This window comes from Microtus pennsylvanicus, chromosome 11 (genome assembly GCF_037038515.1).
Source record: "Microtus pennsylvanicus isolate mMicPen1 chromosome 11, mMicPen1.hap1, whole genome shotgun sequence".
NCBI lineage: Eukaryota > Metazoa > Chordata > Mammalia > Rodentia > Cricetidae > Microtus > Microtus pennsylvanicus.
The window spans coordinates 44,133,317-44,155,981 of NC_134589.1; the positions used below are offsets into that span (position 1 = coordinate 44,133,317).

General features: G+C 39.0%; 1 protein-coding gene across 2 annotated transcripts in view; it reads right to left on the bottom strand.

The window, feature by feature from the left end:
* Ssh2 (slingshot protein phosphatase 2) overlaps positions 1 to 22,665 on the bottom strand; it is a 239,868-nt gene that overhangs the window by 160,208 nt on the left and 56,995 nt on the right. Inside the window, exon 2 of one of the 2 annotated variants that reach the window (XM_075991585.1) lies at positions 18,146 to 18,226. The exons of the other annotated variant lie outside the window; for it this stretch is intronic. Within the exon in view, the coding sequence (XP_075847700.1) occupies positions 18,146 to 18,226 (81 nt within the window). The remainder of the gene's footprint in view (positions 1 to 18,145; positions 18,227 to 22,665) is intronic. 2 annotated transcript variants of the gene reach the window in all.

Below are 22,665 nucleotides of genomic sequence, written 5' to 3' on the forward strand. Positions count from 1 at the left end.
GAAGGAGAAAGGAAAATAATAAAATGCTGCCAGATATATGGTAACTCACACCTCCCAACACTTAAGGGGCCGGGTGAGGTGAATTATGAGTTCAGGGTCAGCCTGGTTTACACAGGGTGTTCTGTGCCAGCCCAGACTACAGTGTGAGACCCTGTCTCAACAAAACAAAGCAAATGGAAAAAGAGAAGTGCAATAATATCTTCAGGTCTCTACATTCTACTCTCTTTTGATCTTACATTCTTCATATTCTTAGATCATCAATACCAACCTTGCCAAGTACCTATCGTCTTCTTATTTGTTTATTTATACTTAAAAATTTCCACCTCCTACCCTCCCCCACCCCCTCCCCTTCCTCCCATTCCCCTCCCCCTTCCTCTCCAGTCCAAAGCGCAGCCCATCCTCTTCTTAATAAGAGATCCAGAAAAAATAATTTTTCACCCCTAAGATCTGTATAAATTTCTCAGAATGGCACTAAATGGACTGCTTATCAAAGTATTTGTTCTAGTTTGTTTTCTGTGGCTGTGATAAACACCATGATCAAAAGCAAATTGAGGAAGAAAGGTTTTATTTCATCTTACAGGTTACATTCCATTGTCTAGGAAAGCCAAGGCAGGAACCTGGAGCAGAAACAATGGAGGAACATCGCTTACCAGCTCCATCTCTATCTCAGCTACCTTTCTTATACAGCCCTGGTCCTCTTGTCTAAGGATGGCACTACCCACATGGGGCTTGACCTTTCTACATCAATTAGCAATTTGAAAAACAACCCTACAGACACATTCATAGGGCAGTCTGAGAGGGGCAATTCTTCAATTGAAGTAAGGTGAATACAACTTCCCAAAAGAAAAGCTATAGAACATACCAAAAAGTAACAACTATCCTCCTAAAGACTATTTTTTTTATTTCAATAACCACTCCCTTTCCCCTCTAACTATAAATGTGAGATAAATTCTCATAGAAAATGAACTTTGTGATCTTGGCTTTCATACTACAAATTGCTACTGAAATTAAGTCATATCAGTTGTAAAAACAAATGCTTAGGGAATACCTATGGGTAAATCCTGGGAAAATATTTCCTTAAGTTATTTTCATAATAATGGAAATTTGGAATACACACCTGAGCACTTTGTAAGGAAATTCCTTCTATAGCAAATTCAATGGATGATTTTGAGCCACCTAGGTGAATGATAACATTTAAAAAGTAAAAGTAACTTCTGAAAATCACGGAGAGCACTAGATCTGAGCACTAGAATCTGAACACAGGTCTGATTGTTCCTGGAAGAGGCAGAGTGTAAAACGGTACCAGGTATCCAATTACTAGCTTATGGGGGAAGTGGTTTTTCCTTTTGTTCATATCTTACATAGCAAGAATGGGTCTTGGCACATACTATGTGGGAGATAAAAGATGTCCAAGAATTAAATTTCTTTTCTATTATAAGTAATATTCAACAGCAATGAAATAAATTTGGATTTCCCATTGTTATTATCCCCAAATCTAGATAAGCATATTTCCACCAGAATAAAATACTCAATTTCCAGTAAGTCCTAAGTAATACACATGGTGAGTTGACACCATCCTCTATATAATAACATTTTGAAGCTGGGCAAGATTAACAAAAAAACAATGAAAAAAAGAATATAGGTTTTAAAAGAAACTGAGTGAATACAGAAAAAGGGGGAAGGGAAGACAATCAACATAACTAAACTGTAGTTGATAAGTGCTGGTACGGTTTGTTGGTAGAAGAGGAGGAGGAGAAGAAGAGTTATGTCTATTGACGCCTACTCTACTTTGTTTTAGTTGAGATGCTGTATGATAATACTTTAAGAAAATGGCTTTAAAGAAGATAGCTATGGGACTGGAGAGACAGATCAGCAGTTAAAAACACTTGTTGTTGAGGACTCATGTTTGGTCCCCAGCACTCATGTCAGGCAGTTCGTAACCACCTGTGACTCAAATTCCAAGGTAACTCAGTGCCCTCTTTTGCCCCCCCCCCCCATGCACGCACGCGCCTGCGCATGCACACACACACACACACACACACACACACACACACACACACACACACACGACCACGCACACGCACACACCCTTCCTAAAAAGTAATATAATTATCTGAGGCAGCCCCTTCCGGTCTATCATTCTACAGCAGACAGATAACAGCATTTTCCCAGTTGTCGTCTTTCTCTCCTAACACTAAATCAGCTGAAGATTTCCATTTTAATTTGAGGACTATGTAACAGAAAGGACAGTTATGCAGGTGGGGTTATCATACCAGACAAGAACAAGATACAAAGCTCACTTTGTGCTGGAGATTAAAGACATGTGCTACCACTGCCCTGCTAATTTTTTAAATGGAATTGTTATTCATGAATCCTCTTACCACAGTAAATATTTGACAAATTAGATAAGTGAACTTGATTGCAACAAACTATCCCTTCATCTTTTATTTTGATTTTATGTGTATCAGTGTTTTGCTTGTTTGTATAAAATATAGTTTAAAAAATAATTGGATACCATGTGCATGCAATGTCCAAAGAGGCCATAAGAGAGTACCAGACCCCTTTGAATTAGTGTTATAGTCAGTTTGTAAGATGTGTGAGTGCTGGGAACTGAAGTTAGGATCCAGCAGCCAGTGCTCTTAATTACCGACCGAGTCCTCTCGTTAGCTCCTCTTCTTCTTTTCTATCTCCAAATGAAATCTGCAAAATTCAAATATATGTATATTGTTTCTCCATCAACTGATGAGTCTAGAGATTCCTAGAGTCCAGTAGTCCACGTGATCTATGGGGTGTTCTGTTCTGTGGGTCACAGCGGGCAGGTGGTTCTGAGAGGACCATGCAAACCCTTCAGAAGATTGCTAGTGCAGCAGTACCCAGCACTTATTAGAAGCTTACATTGCCAGGATTTAGTTTGCTGCCCTTATGTTACATGATAATTCCACAAGGCAGGTGTACCTTTTCTTATTTCCGTTCTTAGGATAAAGAGACGTAGACTTAGCGAAAGACACACAATTATTCATAGTTACATACTCTTTACCACCTTGCCTTCCTGTCACCTTCCCTTTTGTCAAGAGCTCTAGCCTTTTTGACAAAGAAGCCAAAACAAACTAAACCCAGTCACAGGGATCCAAGGACCCCGCAGATTCTGGCATACAAAACAAATAAACCTATTCTTCACAGGAAAGCTAGGTGGTTGTTTTTAATAATATCAGCCTAGTCTGGAAAGTCTTCAGTGGCTTCTTGTCAAAGAAATAAACACCAAGTCTTGACTTTGTACCAGCTGCCCTTTGTGATTTTACCATGTGTTTGTGAATTATTCCCCTCCTTTTATGTTCTAGCCTCACTAGCCTTCTCTCTATTCCTTGACTGTGCCAGTTTCCTGACTTTAAGGTTTCCTCTTTCCCATTCTTTCCACCTAACTTTTCCCTAGTTGATTTAGACTAGCAATTTAAGAGCACAACTTAAAACACCAGTTCTCCTTCTCTAGTAACCGTCATAGCTCATCCTGCTCCAAACTAAGTTAGATGCTTTGTGCATTCTCGGAATGGGTGCTTTCTACTTGGAAGAAATTTAAATTTTTTCCTGAATAATTGTTTGTTTAATGCCCCTTTCTTCAGTAGTTAAGTTCCAAAGAGAAGCGCCATATTTTCCATATACACCACTATATCCTTAGCAACCCTCATAGTGTCTGGTACACAGGAAGTACTTCATACATATTTGTTAAGATAACAAATGAGTTATAAAGGTAACCAGATACACAAGAAATGAAAGCTAAAGTTATGCCCTTAAGACACAGACACCAGGAGAGAAACTGTGAATACAGCCAGTAAAGAAGTGCCCAGGCCACTTTGCCTCTGCTATTGATATTGTACTGGTGCAGCTGCTCCAGATTAAGCCGGTTTAATTAGTGCAGGGTAGAGCAGTAGAACCAGACCAGTGGAAAACATGACTGGAGACGGAAATGAAGCAGTGGTGCCTTAAAGTATGTCTTAATGAAAGACGATGGCCTGGGCATTCACTTTAAACGTAACTTTAGATAGTCAAATGTAAATTATTACTACATGGCAACGTTGCATTTGATTACCACTCTAGTGAATTTTAATTGAGATTTACTTGTTATATAAAGTTCACAACAGGAAGGGCAATAATTCTCTGAATGCCAGAATTGCTTAATACAGTTTGGGTCCCAAGTAGTGGTAGTACATGCCTTTAATCCCAGCAGCCAGGCAGTGGTGGTGCACGCCTTTAATCCCAGCACTCGGGAGGCAGAGGCAGGCGGATCTCTGTGAGTTCGAGACCAGCCTGGTCTACAGAGCTAGTTCCAGGACAGGCTCCAAAGCCACAGAGAAACCCTGTCTCGAAAAACAAAACAAAACAAAACAAAAAAAAAATCCCAGCACTTGTGAGGCAGAAACAAGAGAATCTCTGAATACAAGAACAAGCCTAGTCTACAGAGTGAGTTCCAGGACAGCCACAGCTACACAGAGAAACTGTATCTTGAGAAAAACCTCCCAACCAACCAACCAACCAACCACTCACCCAAATATATATAGAAAGTCCGGGCTAAATTAGGCATGGTGGTGTAGTCCTGTAATCCTAGTTACTTGGAAAGCCATAGCAGGAGGATAGTAAGTTTGAGGCCAACTGGGCAATGTAGCAAGACCCTGTCTCAAAATAAAACTTAACAAAAGGGAGTGGGTACTGGAGATGTAGTTCAGCTGCAGAGCTACCTGATGTGTGCAAGATCCTGTGTTCAGTCCCCAGTACTGAGGGAAACAAACAACAAAAAAAGACATGGCTTCTCTGCAGCCCCTTTTCTCTCTTTAAAAAGTTACTTTTATTATTTTTATTTACATATGTGTGTACATATGTTTACAAATGCAAGCTGTGTTCATGTGTATGTACCCCCTTGCAGACCAGAAAGGGATATTAGATCCTCTGGAACTGGACTTACAGGCCGTTGTGAGAAGCTCAGTTTATGAACTGGGAACTGAACCTGGGTTCTCTGCAAGAGGACTCAACCCCTAGGCCATCTCTTTAGCTCCCTCTAACTCATTGTTAAGATCTAAAAATAAACCAGGTAAGGGACTGTTAGTGCTAAAACCAAAAGCAAACACTCCCCTCCCATAAAAAAACTTCCTTAAAAAGGAAGCCGTTACATATACAAATTTTATAAAGATGCCTCTTATTAAAGCAAGTTGGACACATCTACAACATAACTCGTAATAGTTCCATGACTTCAGGGCAGACTGTAGAGATTCAGGATTAATGGTGGGGGAAAGGTAGAGGAGTGTGAACCCTAAGAGCTTTCTTCTCACTTGTATTAACTTTGGACAAAATCAGACCTTCCTGTCTTCCCACTTTTAGGACTACTAGTAAAATATTCCAATATAGAGCTATCACAGTGTTGAATCTGGATTAATTCAGTATTAGAAATCTAGAGTGAAAATTCCAGTTTAGCCTAAATTATATAATGAGACTTTCTCAAAACAACAATAATCTAAATTTTAAAAACTGACTCTATAAATAAGCTCTTCAAATCATCTGAATGAAACTGTTTATATTTAATGTCTCTGCTGAAGCTCCGTGTGTGTGTGTGTGTGTGTGTGTGTGTGTGTGTGTGTGTGTGTGTGTTGTTCTATTTTGAGATAGCATCTTGGTTGCTTGGTAGCCCAGGCTGTACAATATATATATGATGTGTGTGTGCATGTGCCATGTGCATATGAGTACAGGTGCCCACCACATAGGCCAGAAGCATTTGATACCCCGAAGCTGAGTTACAGGCAATATTGAATTCTGACCTATCTGTAACTAATTTTTTTCATAACAGTGAGATAAAGAAATGACTGTACCCTTCCTATTTACTTTTTCCATTTAAGATTTTTTAAAAAATTTCTCATGAAATTCTATAGTTTTTATAATTTTAGTCCTTTCAATGTTAATGGCTTCAATGAATGAATGGCAATAATCTCACAGTTTACTTGATCATTACCAAAACCATCACATAACCCTTCATTACTGAAAATATCCACTACTTTAGTATATATAATACTTTCTTTTTAAATAATTTAGAAGAAATTTTTATGAATTAGATTTTAGGCCTAAATTGTCAGATTGCCAAGATCAAACTAATTTATACTTCCACCAATATATTCATCAAGTAAGATGCATCCTTTATCTAAATGGCTATTATATCTTGTTTTTAATAACTGTTTCCCCATTTGCATTTTTCATAATACCATATTTTATAACTAGCTATTTGATTTTTATTATCTATCTTCCCTAATGGGTGATAAATTCTGTAAGCACAGCTTTTGCTTTGGTCAATATTGGATAATCATTGCCTAACTTGGTGCCTGACGCAGAATAATGCAGATAATTGTAGAATAAATGAGCTCAGTCTTGTCATTTCTAAAACAGGGTTATATAAGACTATTGGCATAAAATGCAATGTTAAATAACACAGAAAAATTTAGTATGGAGTCAGGCCTGTGGTCAGCATTCACAAACGTTAGTCTTATTTCAGTTATAAACACTCCTCAGCAAGTCACCACACCTTGTAGAATTTAAGTTCCAAACAATTCAGTTAGATAAAGAATTACTATTGCTTCCCCACTGTAGAAGCACATTGTGAAGAAAATATGCAAAAGATATTGGGGATAACTCAGAAGACTCACTGAGATTAAGTAGCTGTTCAATTTACAACCGTCTTACTGTGTTTACTTAATCAGGGCCACCCGCTGTGTTCTCCAGCTATTGCCTAAGGACTGAAATAGCAGCTTCACCAGGAATCCACCTGCAGCACTGAGACTCCTGAGAGAAAGGTTATACTTGAGTACATGGTGGCAGCACTCAAGAAATTCATAGACTAGAGAATTAATCTGGTTATAAATATTAAAGTGATCACCTAATTACCAGTGAAATATCTCATCTTATCTCTGGATACATCAGGCTGAACATTAAGCTACCTCAATCTCCCTGTGCTTTTGAAGTTAGTCTTTACAATATTCCAATTCAGCCTTCAGATACTTCAAAACCTTATAATCCTTTCCTAGTGAATTTTTGAGTCCTCAACAGTGGCTGCACCATCACTTCTTAATCTTTATAAAGATTTTTCTTAAGTACCACCCAAGACCTACTTAATAAAAAACCTCTAAAGATTGGACTTAAGTTTCTTCATTTAAAAAAATCACAAATAATTCTTTGGCAAAACTAGAACTGAGAATTATTATTCCATTTGCCCCTTACCTCTAGCACCAAAATAACAACATCAAATTAAGGGCAAAAGCAATCTAGAGAGCCAGAGAGATGGCTCAGCCATTAAGAGTTCATATTGTTCTTGTAGATACAAACAGGCTCAAGATAACCCAATCAGAGCTTTTATTTGCTTGGTTCTGCAAATTAGGTCAGGTTTCTGGGGTTTGATATAACTGTTTTACTGCTACATCCTGCAGTTTCCATGCCACATGTCTAAAAGATGGTTCTGGTCTTAAAAGAGGGACTAGATACAAATCCAGCACCAGAAAGGGTGGTGTCCCAGAAGCATTTTTTTTTTTAGATTTTTCTAGATATGGTATGAACTATGTCTAATTTGCAAATAATTTTCCTAGGAGCTGTGGGGGTATAAAACAATGTATGATAAAATTTCTGGCCTGCTTTGTTTTGATATTTTCTGAGATAGTATCTCACTATGGAACCCTGGCTGGTTCTGAATTCACAATCCTCTTTCCTTGATGGAGGAGGATCATCGGTCTATCTGTTGCTTTCATTGGTTAATAAAGAAACTGCCTTGGCCCTTTGATAGGACAGAAAATAAGGTAGGCGGAGTAAACAGAACAGAATGCTGGGAGAAAGAAGCAGATTCAGGCAGACGCTATAGCTCTCCTCTCCAAGATGGACGCAGGTTAAGATCCTTCCCGGTAAGCCACTACCTCGTGGTGCTATACTCATTAATAGAAATGGGTTAATCAAGATGTGAGAGTTAGCCAATAAGAGGCTACAGATAACGGGCCAGGCAGTATTTAAAAGAATACAGTTTCCGTGCAATTATTTTGGGTAAAGCTAGCTGGTGGCTGGGAGCCAGGCGGTGGGAAGCGGCCCACTGCTCTTTCTACATTTCCTCAGCCTTTCAGTCACCGGGATGACAGGCTTTCACAACCACACCTGGCTTATTTCTGTCTTTTCAATAGTCATTTTGTAAATCTAAATAATATATTTTGGAAGTTGCAATGTTAGTTGTGACACTATAATGGATGGTAAAGAAAAGGAAAAGTGGTCAAGATGCCCACTGTTTCTCCTTTAGAGCATAAGTATGAACTGAGTTGAGACCACAGACAATAGTGATGTTGTTGTGGTTCTGTCAAAGACATGGTGATACAAGAGAACCTTGTATATGCTTCTGCCTGACTGCTCAACACAAGTCATGTATTAAGCCCTTTAGTTCTTTTTTTAAATTTAACTACATTTCATGCATATACATGTAGGGTGTGTGTGTGTGTGTGTGTGTGTGTGTGTGTGTGTATGTATGTATATGTGTGGTGGGTGTGGTGACTGGGGGTAACATGCATATGCCTCAGCAAACATGTGGAATTTGGAGGGCAAGTTATCTATTCTTTCCCTCCACCATGTAGACCCCAAGTACTGAATTCTGGTCATAAGACTTGGTGGCAGGAACCTTTAGCTACTGAGCCATCCTGCTGGCCTTGGTCCTCTATTTTGTAACTTAAAATTATCTTACTTATGCATACAAATACACACACGCATACATACATGGAAATATACAATCTTAAATATGTTTAAAGAATCTTTTAAAAATCATATGGTCAAATAGATCAGGATAATGGCTATTCCTGGAGGATGACGGCTGGTGACTAGCAGACAGGAAAGAGAGAAAAAGGGGGGGGGGTACCTGGCGTATGCACTTTTCTCCAGCTGGTGCTGCTGTTCAGGAAGGTTGTGAAACTTGCTGGAGAAAGATGGTCTTTGGTGACAGACCCTGGCTGCACTGTGACCTGCTACCCTCCTGCTCCTGTCACCATGCTTTCTCTGCCATGATTGAATTGTAAGCTAAACCCTGACTCATTTGCTTCTTGTCAGGCATTTGTCACAACAATGAGAAAAATAGCTAATATAAACAGATTGAACAATTCATTAGATGAAAAGAAAGGTGGAAAAAAATCATATTTTGCCTATGTGCATTTTAGTTGAATAAATGTGAAAAATACTTATCTGCATGGAAAAGTCACTGTGAAACCACTATTGCATATAATTATCATATGCCAATAAAAACATTTTAAAAGTGAAAAAAAAAACAACAACCAAGTGTCCTCTATTGTTTTTTTTTTTTTTCTGTAACTCCAAAACTGTTGATACAGGAAGTTCCAAACCTCATAGTCTTCCATGAGGTTTGGAAATTTCATCCTTAACTAAGGTAGATTTGGGTCACCTAATTTTAGTCTCTGTTCCTCTTTTAAGGGAAGCCTAGTCAAGGAATTTACATGTAGAAGCTCAAAGTGTTGTAGCTGCATAATCATATGCTTATGCCAACTCTTATGATTCAAGTTCATTTCAAATATCAGCCAACTCCTAAGATTCAAGTCCATTTCAAATATCATACGCTCTTCAAGAAAACAGATGTTATAAATGCTGCAGACTGCATCTCTGGTTTGGTGATGGAAAACTTAGTACAAAGCTAAAAACAAAACTTCTGGTAGTTCTGAACTCCCAATTGATGCTAGAATAACCCTGAGAGCATTTCAAAAGTACAAATTCTTGGGTTTCAATCAGAGATTCCAATGTAGCTATATTTGGGTAAGTACTGTTATTAAATTATTTTAAATGGTCAATAGAATATTCTAATGTGAAGCCACAATGAAACTTACTGAGCTGAATACTTCCATTTCCATAAATACACTCTATATTTAAAATCATTTTAAATTTTATTTTCTCAAACATGTCACTCAAGACATCATAAAGAAAACAAACTTGTTTCTCAGACTTACTTTTCTGAGCTAAAATAGTTTAGCTACTCCATCTTATAACTTATACTGAAATGAATACAAGTATTTGTAACAGCAGAAGCAGCTTCCTACCAGTATAATCATTCAGGTTAGAATCCCTTCAAAGGAGAAAACTGGAATATAGTTCATGACCAAACTCCTTTTGCTGCAGCACTTTTTATTCCTATTCTGACTATATGCCCTAATGAGTGATTCCTGTGCATTGAAGTGAGACAGAAACAATCCAGAAAACCCTGAATGCTGATGGATCAGCTCTTAAACATTGACACTCATAATAAAATCTTTTCCTTGGGAATTAATTTTTCTTTTTCCCTATTCACATTTGTGTATGTTGGCTAGTGAAACTGTTTCTGCAAAAGAGTCTGAAAGAGATGGAAGCACACCTATGCCTTAGTGAGTGTCCTATTGCCGTAAGGAGATGCTTAGGTACAAGTTGGTATCAAGGACTGGGCATTGCTGTGATAGGCACGGCTGTACCTTTTTTTTTTTAAAGGAATGTGGACTTTAGGACTTTGAATTAGCTGGGTGGTGGTGGCACATGCCTTTAATTCCAGCACTCGGGAGGCAGAGGCAGGTAGATCTCTGAGAGTTCAAGGCCAACCTGATCTACAGAGTGTTCAGGACAGCCAGGGTTGTTACACAGAGAAACCCTTTCTCAAAAACAAAACAAAAAACCCAAACAAACAAAAGAAAAAAAAAGAAAAAAGCCTTTGAAAACCCCCATAGACTCTGACCTTTAAAAGTTTATTGCTTGCTATAGGCCTACATGTCATCACTTACTTCCTCCAGCCTAGAACACCCTAAGACTCTGTCTTTCCTTAGAAGAGAATGGAAAACTACAGCCTAAAATGTAAAGGAGGTTGTGTGCACTTAGTGGTACAGAATATGTCTGGCGTGTATGAAGCCCTGGGTTTGATCCCAACAATCGATCGGTGTAAAATATTTTCAACCAAATAATTTTGTACTTTAGATTTTCTTTTTTAAAAAAAATTTTCTTTAGCAATGCAAAAGGCTGATATTTCTTCCTTTCACTGGCTAATATTTCACAAAGGTAAAATGCATTCCCTAAGCCGGGCGGTGGTGGCGCACGCCTTTAATCCCAGCACTCGGGAGGCAGAGGCAGGCGGATCTCTGTGAGTTCGAGACCAGCCTGGTCTACAGAGCTAGTTCCAGGACAGGCTCCAAAGCCACAGAGAAACCCTGTCTCGAAAAACCAAAAAAAAAAAAATGCATTCCCTATATGGTTATTAAAAAATCAAAGGAATAAAACAGATTATAAAACAACATAATTATCTGATGTGCCCCTCTTCCTGTGTAATTGTGTAGGGATGGAGTCAGAAGCGCAAGGAAGTGAAAGAAATGAAGAAATGTTTTCTTCTTGGGAAATGAACAAACAAAGTATTTTTCCTGACCACTTGCCTGAGGAAGAAATAGACTTACAATAGTTATGGAGCTTGCTGTTCATAGCTGAGCCCTCTAAGCCCAGTAATTGGAACTGCAGCTTCTCTACAACCTTTTCTCCTTTTAGATTTGATGGCAGCAGGTAAGGGGGCAAGAATCAAAAGAGAAACCTCAGGTCCTCAATATTCTCAGTGGTTGCTTCAGCCATAACAATGCTCCAGTCAGCCAGTCACTATGGACACAATATTCTTATCCCCATCTCCATCCCTATGACTGGGGATTGAATAGGGCCTTGAGCACACTTGTCAAGTACCCCTGAAATTCTTATCTAGAGACAAGGTGAAACTTCTGCAATTAGTTCTGGTATTTTTCTGTGATCTCTTCTCCTCACAATCACTGCTCTAGGACCCAGTCTCTCCAACAACAGTAGAGGGAACAAGTAGCTGCTTCTAACTACTATCTAAGTAGAACCAAAGAAAGGGCAAGGACTGTAGTAATAGGAGCGGCGGGGCTGCGTCCCCAGCACCCCAGCCACCTGCTAGCTTATGCCCAAAATAATTACACAGAAACTGTATTCTTTTAAACACTGCTTGGCCCATTTCTATCTAGCCTCTTCTAGGCTAATTCTCGCACCTGGACTAGCCAATTTCTTATAATCTGTGTAGCCCACGAGGTGGCTTACCAGGGAGATTATAGCCTATGTCCATGCTGAGTTGGAGCTTCATCGCGTGCATCTGCCCGGGAGAGCAGAGCATGGCGTCTCTGAGCTCACTTCCTCTTCCTCCCAGCATTCTGTTCTGTTTACCCCACCCACCTATGTTTTAACCTATGAGGCCAAGCAGTTTCTTTATTATAATTAACCAATGACCTTCCTCCATTAAAGGACCTCCTTTTTCTTCTAGGAGGGCCCCATGAGATCTAAGGCAGCCAGGCCTCTAGATAACTTGGCTTCAGGCCAAAATTTTTTACCATTTATCTAAATTTCTTCTCTTCTTGCTATATACAAACAATTATACACTTAATGATTTTTCCTTCTCCTCTTCTTTATTCTTTTTTTAAATTGACTTTTATTGAGCACTACATTTTTCTCTGTTCCCCTCCTTGCCTTTCTCCTCCCCGCTTCAATCCTCCCCCAAAGTCCTCATGCTCCCAATTTAGTCAGGAGATCTTGTCTTTTTCTACTTTCTACTTCCCATGTAGATTAGATCTATGTAAGTTTCTCTTAGTGTCCTTATTGTTGTCTAAGTTCTCTGGAATTGTGGTTTGTAGGCTGGTTTTCTTTGCTTTATCTTTAAAAACCACCTATGAGTGAGTACATGTGATATTTGTCTTTCTGGGTCTAGGTTACTGCACTCAAAATAATGTTTCCTAGCTTCATCCATTTTCCTGAAAAATTCAAGATGTCGTTATTTTTTTCTGCTATGTAATACTCCATTGTGTAAATGTACCACATTTTCCTTATCCATTCTTCATTCAAGGGGCATTTAGGTTGTTTCCAGATTCTGGCTATGACAAACAAAGGTGCTATGAACATAGTTGAGCACATGTCCTTGTGGCACGATTGAGCATCCTTTGGATATATACCCAAAAGTGGTATTATTGGGTTTTGAAGAAGGTTGTTTCCTAATTTTCTGAGAAATCGCTACACTGACTTCCAAAGGGCTGTATCAGCTTGCATTCCCACCAGCAATGCGGAAGTATTCCCCTTTTCCCACAACCTCTCCAGCATAAGTTGTCATCAGTGTTTTTGATCTTGGCCGTTCTTACAGGTGTAAGATGGAATCTCAGAGTTGTTTTTGATTTGCATTTCTCTGATGACTAAGGATGTTGAACATTTCCTTAAGTGTCTTTCAACCATTTTAGATTCCTCTGTTGAGAGTTCTCTGTTTAGGTCTGTACTCCATTTTTTTTTATTGGATTATGTGTTCTTTTGGTGTCCAATTTCTTGAGTTCTTTGTATATTTTGGAGATCAGACCTATGATGTGGGATTAGTGAAGATCTTTTCTCATTCTGTAGGCTGTTGTTTTGTCTTGTTGACTGTGTCCTTTGCTTTACAGAAGCTTTTCAGTTTCAAGAGGTCCCATTTATTAATTGCTTCAGTGTCTGTGCTGCTGGGGTTATATTTAGGAAGTGGTCTCCTATGCCAATGCATTCAAGTGTACTTCCCACTTTCTCTTCTGTAAGGTTCAGTGTGGCTGGCTTTATGTTGCATTCTTTGATCCATTTGGACTTGAGTTTTGTGTATGGTGATAGATATGGGTCTATTTTTATTTTTCTACATGTTGATATCCAGTTATGCCAGCACCACTTGTTAAATATACTTTCTTTTTTCCATTTGATATTTTTTGCTTCTTTGCCAAAAATCAGTGTTCAAAAATGTGTAGATTGACATCCGGGTCTACTATTCGGTTCCATTGGTCCTCCTGTCTGTTCTTATGCCAGTACCAGCCTGTTTTCAGTACTGTATCTCTGTAGTAGAGTTTGAAGTCAGGGACTGTGATGCCTCCAGAAGTTCTTTTATTGCATACGATTGTTTTGGCTATCCTAGGTTTTTTGTTTTTCCAAATGAAGTTGAGTACCGTTCTTTTGAGGTCTTTGAAGAATTTTTCTGGGATTTTGATGGGCACCCTCTCCTTTTCATAACCATCCATAAAACTAACTTTTTAATACATTCTCTAAGCAGAGATTCTGTATTTTATGTTCAATCCCCATACCTCTTTACCCAGCGATTTATACATAAGAGTCAATCAATGTTTGTTGAATGAATGAGTATACCTAACGAAGTTCATGCTATTATCACCCCAGAATTATAGACAGATTTTCAGTGATTGGCTTTATCATCTAACGCTTTACAAGAGTACTTCCACTTCAAATAGTTATCATGATTCCTTATCACCTCCCTTGAAGAAAGTTAGATAATGGGAATTTCGATGCTTGCTCTACAAATAACACCATCCCCATATTGAATCTTCAGAGACTTGTGAATCTACTGTGACTTGTGTGCATGGAAGTCACACAATACTCAGCACTGAACCAGAACTTTGTGCGTACTAGGCAAGCACCCCGTCACTGAGCTACATCCCCAGCCCAAGCTTTTAAATTAGGAAGAAGCTCTTCAAATTCTTTGATACAGGAGTAGGAAGAAAGGAAGAAAGGAGTGGGAAGGTGGGAAATACTACCTGAGTGAGCAAAAAGGATCTAATACCTTTAAAGAAAGATAATGAAGCATGACTACAGCCAGTCCAGGGGTGAGATTGTGACTTAGCAGTGAAGTGCTTGCCTAGCATGCACAGAGCCTTGGATTTGATCTCCAGCAGTGAAGAGAGCAAGCACAGTGCCACATGTTTGTGGTTTGAGCCACTCTGGAGGTGGACACAAAAGGATCAGAAGTCCAGTCATCTTTGGCTATGCAGTGAGTATGAGGCCAGCCTTGAATACATGAGACCATGCCTCAAGAATCAAAGAAAACAAAAACAAAAATAAAACAACAATAACAAAAAAGTATCAGTCCATTTGCCCCGTGTGTATATATTTTGAGACAGGGTCTTGATATATAGCCTAGGCTGACTTGGAACTCAAGATCCTCCTGTTTCAACCTTCCTAGTACTGGAATTATATATGTATATCCCACACTTAGCTCGTAGCTTTGCTTCTTTAAGAGAAAAAAAAACTTATTGCACGGTGTGAATGTGTTAGTACATGTGTGAGTGCATGTGGTCTGTGTGCGCGTGTGAGTGTGTGTGCGCGTGTGCGTGTGTGTGTGCGCGTGTGCGTGTGTGTGTGTGTGTGCGCGCGCGTGTGTGTGTGTGTGTGTGTTTACCAGCCTGTGTATGGAGTTCAGAGGATGACTATGGAACATGCAGATCAAACACATATCATTATGCATACAGGCAAGGGTCACAACCTGACTTTTCAAATGAATGAAAGTTCTGGCTATTAAATAATTGTCAGCAATTCCAGAACTGAGGAGATAAAAGCATGACAATTACAAACCTGAGGCCATTTTAGGCTTTAAGGCAAGTTCTAAGGCAGAGGTACTACTGGGAGAGGGGTGTAGGTGGAAGGAAAGAAGGAAAAGAAATCCAGGACTGACTGTGAATACAAACATCTAAGTAATTGTTTGCAAAGATGAAAAACTGCTAAAATTAGACCAATTTTTCCCAACATGTTTACTTTTTAAATAGATTTTCATATACTGACCTCTGAGAGAAAGACAACCTAAATGATAAGCCACTACAAGCTGAGAGGATTTCATCACACACTGGACAAAATGTATCCTGTAGGATACCATATAGGAGCCTGGTACATAATCTACCAATGATTCTGCTTTCTCATAATGAGCTCATCGATAGCTGTCAGTTGAGATGTGATGTCAGTGCTGTCCCTGCTTATCACAAAACACTGACCTATCTTATAACCTTTCCACACTCAGTCTGTCATCTGCAAAATGGTGATAAAAGAGTGTTTGTGTAGATTCATCAGTTAATGTTTGTAAGCACTAGGGAAATGAGCACCACTCCAACTATTTATGAGTCACAATAATAGAATCCATACCAGTCTGTACTCTTCATCAAGATGGAATGAAGTTCAACCAGATGAGTCAACATAATTAGTGAAGATCCTGAAACTGTACCATGAAGATAAAGGGTAAGGAGTGCTATAACATAAACCTGAGAAGCAACTCCAAGACATGTTGTCTCCCTGAGCGCAATGACCTACAATAAACATCTGACACACATAGAACTTAGCTGGATGGCCTAATTTTAGTCACAGTTATGTGTTGGAAGAAACCAAATCTAGTGAAAGTGTGGGTGGGGGATCAGTCAAAATCAATTTAAAGAATATTATAATTTAGCATGTCATGCTAACGATAGGGCTAGACACAGAACAAATCTCTAAGTGGGAAAAATGGCCACCACATTTCTAAACTTCAATTAGATACCAAGCCACATTGGATCACCCATAAAATGGTAGTTGAAGCTGGTTTGACAAGAACAGCCTAGCTTTCTATAAGTATGACAATCACAAAATATGCCTTTATAATTTTTTTCTCCCAGTGCCATTCCACATCTGTACAAGCTTCATGACAAAGAGCATAACTAAAATCATGAAGACTTAGGGAAGCAGGAAAGGCATCTGGAATTACAGGAGAAGCAGAGAACAGAGAGCGAGGGTTTCTTTTCTCCTTCAGACAGGTATTCATTCAATGGACAGTTCATTCATTTTTATAGTCACAGCTCTCATACTCATTTTCTTCCCTTCAAGATATTTCCAGAATCCATGAAAGACACAGCAAATGTATGAGCAAGTAGGTTTTTTTAAAAAAAATATTTATTTATTTATTTATTTATTTATTTATTTATTTATTTATTATGTATACAATATTCTGTCTGTGTGTATGCCTGCAGGCCAGAAGAGGGCAGCAGACACCATTACAGATGTTTGTGAGCCACCATGTGGTTGATGGGAATTGAACTCAGGACTTTTGGAAGAGCAGACAATGCTCTTAACCTCTGAGCCATCTCTCCAGCCCCGAGCAACTAGGTTTTACAGAATTCAGGAGAAATTTACTTGTATCTGAGAATCTCCAGATTAATGTCACTGCCCACCACAATGCACAAAAACAAGTCATTTTCTAATTCCAGACTGACTCTACTAGTAACTTTACTGAGGATCAGCTGGAATGAATAAGATATATGCCATTTTATGAAATATAGCTTAATGCTCTACGCCCCAGTAATCATAGCCTTATTTGGCTTTGTATTAACAACAGTCAGGACACAGTGTATAGGGAAGGAATGAAGACCCAGTGGCAGCACCAGTATTAACTAGGTGCTATTGGAAAAGGGAAACAACTGACCATTAAAACTATATGCAAGAGGGACTAGAGAAATGACTGCAGAGGACCTCTGGGTTTAGTTCCCAGCACCCACAAGGTAGCTCACAACTGTCTGTAGCTCTAGTTCCTGGGAAGCTGACACCCTCTTCTGACCTTTGCAGGCACTAGGCTTACACATAGTGCAAATATATACATATAGGCAAAATACTCGTGCACATAAAGGGAAAAGAGCTGGCATTGGTGGCACACATAATTTAATCCCAGCACTCCAACACTTGAGAGGCAGAAGAGGCAGAACTCCGTGAGGTCAAGGCCAGTCTGGTCTACAAAGGGAGTTCCAGGACAGCCAGGAACACAGAGAAACCCTGTCTCGACAACAACAAAGAAAGAAATAAGAATGAAAGAAAGGAGAGAGAGAGAGAGAGAGAGAGAGAGAGAGAGAGAGAGAGAGAGAGAGAGAAGTTTCTGCCAATGGTGTAATAAGGCTCCCTAGAAACAACAACAAAATGTATCCATGAGGGGAGGGAAATAAAGACAACTGTAGTCTTATAGACAATTACAGAAAAGATACATTAAAAATTCCAGGAAGCAGCATTTTACTACTTTGATAGATATGCTTTGAGTAGAGATTACCATGCATCTAAATATAGCACAGTAGTTATAGATTATAAATATATAAATATATTACTAAACACACACACATATACTTATCCTGAGTCACCTATTTGCCTTCCAATACTACTGGATGAGTAAGGTCAAATAGATGAAATAATAGGCACTACATTAGTTGTATCAAGAGCCAATTTCACCACCCCCAAAAGTTTTTAATTTATTACCAAAGGCTGTATATTATTTGTATATGTATAAAAACATATACCTACGTACATTGAAATTACTAAAGATTTCTGATTCTCCATATTCACAGCAAAGTAATGCTGCTGACTCACTGTCTTCCAAATAAGAGCTCTGTAATACAAACAAGATCATTATTTCAGATATCTAGACAAATGAGCCCATAAGCGTGAGAAAATATGCCAACCAAAATAACTGAATTAATGTTAGCTCATCGGTGAGAAACTGCATTTCTGATTAGTGATGGCTGTTTTAAATAGAACATGGCTAGTTACTAGTTGTGTGAATAGACTAGTTAAATTATTAGGAAATTGATTAAAGAATGTTTAGTTAGCTCAAGCATTTTCTGTGGCTTCCCAATTTGGGCAATGGATGCTCTTCCTTTCATATTCAGAACTCTCCCTAAACTGAGAACAGACCTCCATTCACTTATCCTCCCATCCAAAGATAGACACTTGATGCTATTGTTTAGAGACAGGATTCAGAAAGAAGACAGTAAGATAGAGCACGATTAGAGGATTAAAAACACTAGCCTCACCTCATTAGACCTGCTTACAAGTGTTTATCAGAGCCAAGAGACACACTCTACTCAAGTCCTTTGCCAGATGCCAGAAAACAATTTAAAACCTTTTCTCCCATTACCCAATCTCTCTCTCTCTCTCTTTTTAATCTGTCTAGAAGATAAGTACAAGGAGACAAAGAAGTGAAACATCTAGCTGGTAACATAAGAATGTTTTCCCCTGTGACTAATGACACAAAAAGAGGACAGAACGTTTGCTGTTGGATAACAGTGGATGGAAACCGAGTTATCATCACATAGAGCATTGATGTCAAGACTTCATATGAGCAGCGGTTGAAACCCAGTTATATGTGGTATCTACTTTATAGCTATCCTATCTGACACTTTGATTTTTCTGAGCAAGGATATGTTTCACCTGCAGAATACCTGAGAGATTAAGCGTTTTAGAATACTGGGAAGGAGTGTAGAACCCCCCAAACAGCAGCTTCTTCTTCAATAGAAATTGAAAAAAAAATAGAGCTACAACTGTGGAAATATGTCCCTTTAACCAAGTATTATTCAGAGAAAAACAGGAAAGCAAAAGATCAACACACAGCAAGAAGTTTTGATCCAGAACAGTTTTCAAGCAGCAATTATGGTTATAGAATGTTTTAATCTTTATAAGGGATATATGGTGCAAGAACTTTTGAACTTGTATAGTTGCCTAGTAATTGGCAAGCAGAAGTCTTAAGAAATAAATCCCTTCCTACTGTTAAGTCTCTTTTATTTTATTCCTGATCTCTGTCATAAGGCATATGGTTTAAGAAGCAGAAAACATTTGACTGTTTCTTTTCTCTTTCCATCCACCTTTCTTTCCTTCGTCCTTATTTTCTGGTTATTGTTCTATTTTCTGCTCTACTCAAATGAAACTAAAATTTTTATTTGTTTGCATTTTTAGAGAAAAGGTCTTAGTCCTGACTGGCCTGGAATGCAGGGTATAAAACAGGCTGGCCTTAAACTTAGGGCAATCCTTCTGCTTTTGACTCCCAAGTGCTGGGATTGCACTGTGTGCCTCTATACCTGAGTGGAAACTAGAGCTTTTTGTTTGTTTGTTGTTTGTCTTTGGTTTTTCGAGACAGGGTTTCTCTGTGGCTTTGGAGCCTGTCCTGGAACTCACTCTGTAGACCAGGCTGGTCTTAAACTCACAGAAATCTGCCTGCCTCTGTCTCCCTGTGTCTCCCTCTGTCTCTGTACTGGAATTAAAGGTGTGCACCACCACTACCTGGATGAACTAGAGTTTTTAAAATATACTTTTTGTGATGGCTATTCTTGGTAGTCAAGTTGACTACATTTGGAACTATCTAAAATCCAAAAATGGAGGGCACAGCTGCAAGAGATTTCTGTTTAATTTGAAGTGGGAAGATCCACTTCTAATCTGGATCTCTGAGGTAGGAAGACACACCTTTAATCCAGATCTCATAGGCTTCTGCTGGAAGTCTATATAAGGACATGGAAGAAAGCTGTTGCTCTTTGCCTGCTTGCTCTCGCCTTGCTAGCAGGTCCATTCCTTCACTGGCAGTAGAACCTATTTCTTTGTTATTCTAGCATATGCTGAAGACCAGCTGAATCCAGCCTCATGGACTGATCAAGTACTGAATTCTTGGACCTTCTGTTCATAGGCAGCCACTGTTGGATTAGCTGGACCACAGTCTAAAAATTATTCTTCTTTTTGTTGTTGTTTGTTTGTTTGTTTTTGAGACAGGGATTCTCTATAGCTTTGGAGCCTGTCCTGGAACTAGCTCTTGTAGACCAGGCTGGCCTCGAACTCACAAAGATCCATCCACCTTCCCGAGTGCTGGGATTAAAGGCATGCACCACCACTGCCCAGCCTAAAAATTATTCTAATAAATTCCCTTTATATACATAAATATTTTCACTCTATAAGTTCTGTTACTCTAAAAACCCTGACAAATCACTATCAGATATCAAACAATGATGTATCTTTATCTAGGACTAAGATTTTTTAATCCTCAGATGCCAAGACATATCAATACACAGGTACAACTGTATTAACAAAGTAATTTTATAGTCCTAGAAAACTCTCAGTGTACCTACCCCCAAGTTAAACACTGAGAAATAATTATGTCACTATGCAATGCAAGCACTGGGAACAAAATTCAGAACATGTTTAAGTATTAAATATTAAGAGAGTTTAAGTATTCCTTCCATTCTTATTCTCCCACCTCCTAGTTCTCTACCATCCCATTCCTAGAGGTAATTACTATGTCAGTTTCTTAGCTATCACCTAGGGATAGTCTGTATATGACCAAGTTTATTTGTTTAGATGGCTTTTTCTAAAGAAACAGATGAAAGCAATTTCACCTATTTTCCTGCCCTTGCCTTAATTTACCTCTATTTCAATATTTAGAATGTCTCTCTTGAGCCTTTCCATCCAGCCAGATCCTGCACATCTTTCTCCAGGGTCGATGCAGGTAAATGAATGGAACTAGAAAAGTTTATTGAGTGACTCATAAAGACCAATGTCTCCTGTTCTCTTTCATCTGAGGTTCCTAGCTCCAAATCTTCAGATGTAAGTATATGACCTACAGTAACTGCAGAAACTAGGAAGTTATAAGGCACCACTATGCGTGGGGTGATGGTGGAGGAACAACAGAGAGGGGAATAACAAGGTACAAGTGATCTGGGGAGAAAATGGAAAAATTGGGGGGCTTTAATTATGAAGAGGGAGGCAGGTAAATACACAATGAAGAAGGTCAATAGCAGTAAGGATGCCCCAAAAAATCATAAGAAAACTTATCATTATCTACCTCAAAATACTTATACTGCATGCGAGTGTATACACAGACATAAATAATTTAAATGAGACCTTCCCATCTGGGCTGACAATGCTCTCCCCACGTCATGGACTATCTAACAAACCCCAATATCAGGCATGAGAACTCTATTTTGAGTTGGTCAGGGTTAGTCAAGAGACTCCCAAAACATTATAGGCCATTGCTACTGCCCTTGGTTGCCTTCCACAGTGGGAAGGTAAGTCCCTGTCACTGAGGACATCATGTACTTCAGACACAGGACCAGAGGGTTTGAGCTGGATCTGACCTGAAAGCCTCCTCCCAAGGAGTCATATAAGCTTCTAAAGGGGGAAAGCAACCAATAGCCCTACCCAGTTATGACGCCTATGAAACACAATGAGCAGCATGGCTCTGCAACCCTAAGGGTGCAGTAGTGACATGCCTACCTTGGCAGTAACCAACAGGTCTCTAATTTAGGCCTCTTGAGCTTTTTGATGGGCATTTGGCCCACTCAACAAGAGGAAAATAATGTCTAATACTGGAAATCTAGCTGACTACCCAGCACTAGAGAAGCCATGGATCTTGGGGGAAAACCTACAACTACCACTTTACTAAACCAGAATAATCCCCAACTATATTCTAAGAATTTATCATTATATGCACAGAAAAGTATAGTTCTCACCCCTTTTCAAGGAAACTTCTCTTCGCAACAAATGGAGACCATTACAGAAAATCACAGCCCATCAAAATGCAGAGTTGTAGACCAGTCCCAACTGATACATCTACAACACAACTCCTGTACCTAAGACTGAGGTATCACATTGCAAAATAGGGGATAGCAGAATTGTAAGAGCCAGAGAACAGGGAGTTTGTTGTGAGAAAGTGCATCCTAGAAATGTCAGAAATTACACTCATAAAGTTTCACCAACATTGCTACCTAAACATGACCTGAACAAGGATGACACGAATAGACATGTTAATGTGTAAAAGGTAATGATCAGGAGACTTCAATCCTAGACAAAGACAGACATCTACAAGCCAAAAAGATAGCCCAGAAGAAAGCAACTCTGCCAACATTTATATTTAACAGCAGCCAGCCACCCCATCCCTGAAGAGTAAATACATATCTGTTGTTAAAGTCTGTTTCTTGCTATGGAAGCCTCAAAAACAAAGAGGAACTATTTTCATGTCCTTTTCTAGAACCTGTAAGAAGCTACTCAAATTCTTCAAACTCAGCAAAG